At 45.8% G+C, this 5827-nt stretch overlaps 1 protein-coding gene across 1 annotated transcript; it reads right to left on the reverse strand.

Annotated features, from left to right (window-relative positions):
• Positions 1 to 889: 889 nt before the first annotated feature.
• LOC142845243 (glycosyl-phosphatidylinositol-anchored molecule-like protein) lies at positions 890 to 5094 on the reverse strand. Its single transcript, XM_075963984.1, has 2 exons — positions 4971 to 5094; positions 890 to 1179 (listed from the first exon to the last, which is right to left on the reverse strand). The coding sequence occupies exons 1-2, from the start codon at positions 5092 to 5094 to the stop codon at positions 890 to 892; spliced, it is 414 nt and encodes a 137-aa protein (XP_075820099.1).
• Positions 5095 to 5827: the final 733 nt, after the last annotated feature.

A 5827-nucleotide genomic window follows, 5' to 3' on the forward strand; every position in this document is an offset into this window, starting at 1 on the left:
ACCCCCAGAGCACTTACTAAGATCTCTCATGAAGACATCTTTGATTGCAGCCTGTAAGGCTTCCCACAAGGAAAATATTCTCACTCAGAATGGAGATGGCACAGATATACTTCAAATGGAGTTGCTAAAACCGGTTTTCCTGTTGATGAATCTATTCAATGACATGGAGCTGCATGTCAGGTCCTCTCCTGCAATTTGGCAACTCAGTTCAGAGTAACTTGTGTAAATAAGCAAGTGTCTTCTGAACGCTTAGAGCCTGGCAATGAAAGGTAAGCACCAATGATGATAAGTCCAATTTGTCTGAAATCAGGTGGCATCTTTGTAGCATGTGTGCTTTATTTGTTACTGAAAAGGTCTGTACAATGGTGGTCTGATAAACATAGCAAAATTCATTAGCACTGTACTCTTCATACCTGTGTTAATTCTAGTAAACTTTAAATGTAACCTCTGAAAGTTTATAGAACAGCTACTTAGCTGGGACCTGACTTAACAGCCTACATACTGACTGACATCAGAACACTTCTGTCTTTTCTTCAAAACACTCAAATACCAAGGCTGTCCAGTGCCTTGGACCTACCTAGTGAGATGAGTATTTAGACTACAGTGTTTAAAGAGTGCCAAGCTCTCAAACTGTGATCCCATGAAGGAACTCTTAAGGATATAGAAGAGGAAGGAGCTGCTCTGAGTAGAGATCCCAGGCTGAGTAGTCCTGTATAGCAAGAAAACAATGGCCAGGGGTATTTTCAACACAAAAATCTTTATTTCTTTCTTACAACAAGCCATGAATGGGCCCAACAGAGCCCTGAACACTATCTCTGCTTAACAAGGATGACAAAAAGCAAAGTTGCTTACAGCTGTGGGAAGGTAAGTACAGACCAAGGAGGCTTTCTCAGGTTGGTATGCTGCTGGAGAGGATTAAGACAAGGCTGAGGAGAAGGTTGAACTGCCTCAGACACACAGCTCTTGCAATTACATCTTCCTCAACCACATGAGGGGGTAGCAAGTCCCTCTCTATATTAGAAGGTCCTCCATCATTGCAAAACAAGCCTGTGCAGCAATTAGTATAGTAGAAACTATTGGTGGTTGCAAGCCTTCTAAGAATCATTGGAGCTGGACTTTGTAGAAACGGGCAGTCTTTAATGCAAGCTTTGTGGATTAAGAGTTCCCGAGAGCTCATACCTAGAAAGGATACCAAGTGGAGAATTACCACCTTCAGATCTTCATTGTAAACCCAAATTAACAGTCAGACACAACCAGCCACAGGGCATGTAATTTGTTGCCGCATATCCTACAAGTCATGCGTCCTCCTCGTCTGACTGGTGAGTCCATCCATCTTCTTTCCAGCATCCTCTAAGTCCTGAAAATTCTGCCTAGCTATTGGCCATTAGCTTTTTATTAAACCATTCAGTTAGACAGTACTTCACATTGTACATAAAGATTATTTCACAAGAAATTGTCATGAATTTTTGGCAGAAAACACAAGAGGGCCTGATTGTTCCAGTAATAATATCCACACTTACCTGTCCATATGATGCTACCATCTTTACATCTGTCACTGTCCTTTCCCAGTTCACAATTTAGTCTCAGGACACACAGCTATGCAAATGAAATGTCCTCATCAGTTCTGGTTCAAATATTACCCTAAGAGTTACCAAGGTCTAAATCAAACAGTGACCAGAAGCTATGTTCCTTGAGACTCCAGGAAGGAATAAGCGTACAAAAGAGTGCCCACATTCATAACTCCAGGATGAACTCCTTCCCAACCCTCGACCTGGCTTTCCAAACTTGGGAATCCATGTAAAAATTCAGGAGCCCTTGATGACATGTTCTCCAGCATGGATCAGATGGTCCATTCAAGCAAGGCTCCATAGAGAACAAGACCGCCATCGCCAGGGACTCAACCACACAGAGTTGTGTGAAGTGAGCCCCACTGCCAACACCCTGATGGAAGTCCTGAGCTGAAGGCTGGCGGCCTTGCTGCTGCTTGTTCCCTGGCAGTCTGCAGCCATGATATAGGTCCTCCGCTGTGGAACTCACCCTGACTGCTTTAGCATCCACAGCCCTGAGACTTGTCTGCTGCCCGACATCAGAAGGACTTCATGATCACAGGCCAAGTAGCCCCCTCCCCACAGAAACTCTGTCAATCTATAAACTTCAGCTCTCTGTCAGGGATCTCTACTCATTTTTGATGAGTCCTCTCTTCATGAGTCATCCAACACACAATATTTCCTAGTTGCAGGGTGGGCTGCCTGTCTACTGGGTGCGTGGAAGGTTCCTTCCTGTCAAGGACATGGCAGTCGCTTCCCTCACTATAGTTCACAGGTTAATCGCACTGTGCTGGAGAAAGAACTCCACAGAGCTTCATTTATGAGGACCTTGTCAATGCCCAACATCACACACTGCATTAATTTAATGAACCGTCTGTGCAGGAACCGTGGAAAATGTGTGTATTTGGACATTTCAGTCTTATTCTCATATGGTGATTTCAATCTATTAGTAGTATTATTAGGTTGCCTGGTGCTGATGTTGGCAAAGTAAAGCCTAGAGCACAAGTCCAGTCTCTCCTCTGCTCTGGAAAAAAGCACTGTTGGAACAAAACAGCATTGTGTTATGAGGACCGTTGTTGTCTGTTCCTTCCCAGGTCAAGGTCTTCCATCCTCCCTGTAGACCCATAATGACTTTAGCCTTTGTGCTGTGCAGTCTAGACACCATGGCAAGGATGCTTGAAGTGGGAACTTCAGAGCTGCCTGACTGCCTACATTTCAGAAATGCTTCCCCTTTTCATGCACATTCCCCAGTCCAGAGGGTATTTTCATCTTGTGTTATGGGATGTGAAGATTGCTACATCTTTTTTGCAATCTATCCTTTCTCCTCCACAAAAGATCACTGATTCCTTATGTAATATTTATTTTGCCTGCTGTGTACCCTGAACCAGTTCAAGCATTTCCATATTTGATGGCAGACATCACTCTGAAGAAGCGGGCACCTACTGCTTGAATCTGGTTAGCTGGGGTGTGTGGTAGTGCGAATGAGAATGGCCTCCCTAGACTCTTATGTTTGAATACTTGGTAGCCAGTTTGTAGTATCGTTTGGAAAGGACTAGAACATGTGGCCATATTGGAGGTGTGTCACTGGGGTATGGCAGGCTTTGGGATTTCCTAACACTAGCACCTTCGACTATTAGCTCTTTCTGTCTCCTGCTTGCAGATCCAGCTGTGAGCTCGCAGCTGTCCCTGACACCATGCCTTTCCTCCACCATTAGACTCCCACCCTCTGAAGTCATAAACCCAATCAAATGCCTTATTTTGGAAGCTGTTTTGCTCAGGCTGTTTTACCAGAGCAATAGAAAAGTAACCACTACTAGATGTGAATGCAGAGGGTCAGAAACCAAATAAACCAGCAAAGAGTCACAAAAGTTGAACCAGGGTGTCTGCCCCTATGAATAGAGAGCCTGGGGACAAAGGCCTGGAGCGGCCACAGCAGTCTCATTCCCTGGATACTCAGGGTGTGTAGACTGTCAGCCTACTGTCCACCACAGGCTCTTGGCTCCTGAAAAGCACACGCACATTTCCCTATGAGTGGGCCAAACCCAGTGCCTGTGAACAGACTCTCAGTTCAAGGAGCTGCCTGAAGAGCACTGGATCTGGCTGCAAAGACAACAGACTGACCCTGACCCCCAAGTTTGTGTAGGGAGGATTATTTATCCTGTGTTCAGAATGTGAATACTTACGTGTGGCAATTATCAGACAGAATCTTTTTTCCAATGAACAAATCTGTTCTACGGGGCATTTGAAAGAGTTTGTTTGGGCACATGTATAGCAACGCATATCTGAAGAAAGAAAAAATTACAGTTGGGTAGGTGTTTCCCCAAGAAGTCTTTCCACCATCCTGCTCCCATCCTCCCTCCTCCCACAGCTGCTTCCCAGTGCACTTCTCCACACAAGCCACCCCAAGGCCTGCAGAACTCAGAACCTGGCCTAGACTAAGGCAGAGACAGAGCAGCTCCAGGATAGGAGTGGTCCCTTCAAGAATCTTTTCTTTTTCTAAAAGGCTGCTCACATGTCAAACAGCTGAGTTCTTCAAAGCTGTCCACCCCTCTATGGAACAGTGGCCGCCCAGGACACCACAATCCTCCAGGACTTCTCTGGACTCAGTAACTGCTCTCCCTGCTGGGACGTGCTATGGACACTTGCTCCCTTGGCTTTCCTGGTCAGCAGCTCTCTGTGGGATCCTTCAGTCTACTCAACCCTATTTAATCTCAAGAGTACCACTCTAATCATGCTTACATATTAAAACCAGGTCAGTATATGATGAAATAAACTTTATTATGAGGCAAAAAAAGATCTAACTAATTTCCCTCCTTGTGTTTGCTGTGAGAAATGGAAAAGGGTCACTGTGACCTCATGATCCATGTCTAGTAAACAGAGCTGCCTGGTGTAGACACTAATGCCCTTTTGTTTTCATTTTTGTTTTGTTCTTCTGAGACAGGGCCTCTCTGTGTAGTCATGACTATCCTGAATCTCTCTCTGTGGATCATGCTGGCTTTGAACTTGCTTCGGCCTCCTGAGTGCTGGGATGAAAGGTGTCTACCACCAGTGCCCAGCAACACTAATGTTGGCAGAAATCGAATTTACCCAGTGCATAAGAAGGAATGTTCAGACTCTCAAGTTCTTTCTTAGTAATTTGATTGTGGTCCCTTGTTAAAAAAGCAACAGCGACAGCAGCTCAGTGTCCTGGGTCACACAGTCTCAGGATTTTGAGACTGAGGAAGGGACATCTCTGGGAGTTTGAACTAGAGAAAGAAACCTTGTCTCAAACCCACAAGGCAGCCAATAAGATGCTCAGTGAGTAAAGGTGCCTGCCACCTGCTTCTGCTGAGTCCAATTCCAAACACCTCCTTCGAACCCTCGGCAGCTCTTAATCAACTCTCCTTCCATCCAACACACTGTGAGTCTTGAGTTCAAACTTACTTTCCGCAGGGGATAGGGTAGCTTCCAACATACGGATACTGATGTTCAATCCATGGGAACTGTTGACTGAGGTGTCCACACATGGGAGCCCCAGGAAAATTAGCAAGAAGAAGGTGAGCATCATCTCCAACAGACAGGCGAACCTGAAAATGAAGAGGTCCATGGCCATCAGAGAGGGCAAGAATCCTTGACCCAGATCCATGTCCCCAGCATCATTGCACAGAGGAGGCATCCACGGCTCGGCCTCAGCAGCCTACCCTAGTGCTCCTTCCCCAGGAACTTTGGGTCCTTGCCTACTCCACCCTGCTCTGCTGCATATGTGGATCTTGCTTCCCATTTCTGAAACTGTCCTGATGGTTCTGCCATCTTCCCCCTTCTAGACAATCTTCTTCCCACAGGCATAGTCCACATCCTCCTCTTCCAACCTGTCCTTTATGCTAACAGTGGATTCAAGGTTTCCCTAACCTTCTTAGAAACCCTTCCTCATCTTCCTGCTCCCCCATTCTAGAATCATCCATCTGAATCTCCTGTGTTTTCCTTATGGAACTGTCCCACTGGGCTTGATCTCATCATCTCATAGCTGAAGCTTGATTGTTTAATTGTTATCTAATGTGCCCTTCTGGAATGTTTCACGTTAGTCACTCAAGCTTTCTTAGCACCTCTCAAGCTGCTGGCCCCACTGACATGTCTGTACTCAGGGGAACATTCTAGAAGGCCCTTCGTGAGGAAGATGAGTGACATCTTCGTTCTCGAGACCATCCTAAAGATTGTCCCACACTGGGTCTCTGTACCTCCACTCCTTCCTTCCGGTTCCAAGCTCTGGAGTGCCATTCCTCAATCACAACTCTGAACATTAC

The sequence above is a fragment of the Microtus pennsylvanicus genome, chromosome 2 (genome assembly GCF_037038515.1).
Source record: "Microtus pennsylvanicus isolate mMicPen1 chromosome 2, mMicPen1.hap1, whole genome shotgun sequence".
Classification (NCBI taxonomy): Eukaryota; Metazoa; Chordata; class Mammalia; order Rodentia; family Cricetidae; genus Microtus; species Microtus pennsylvanicus.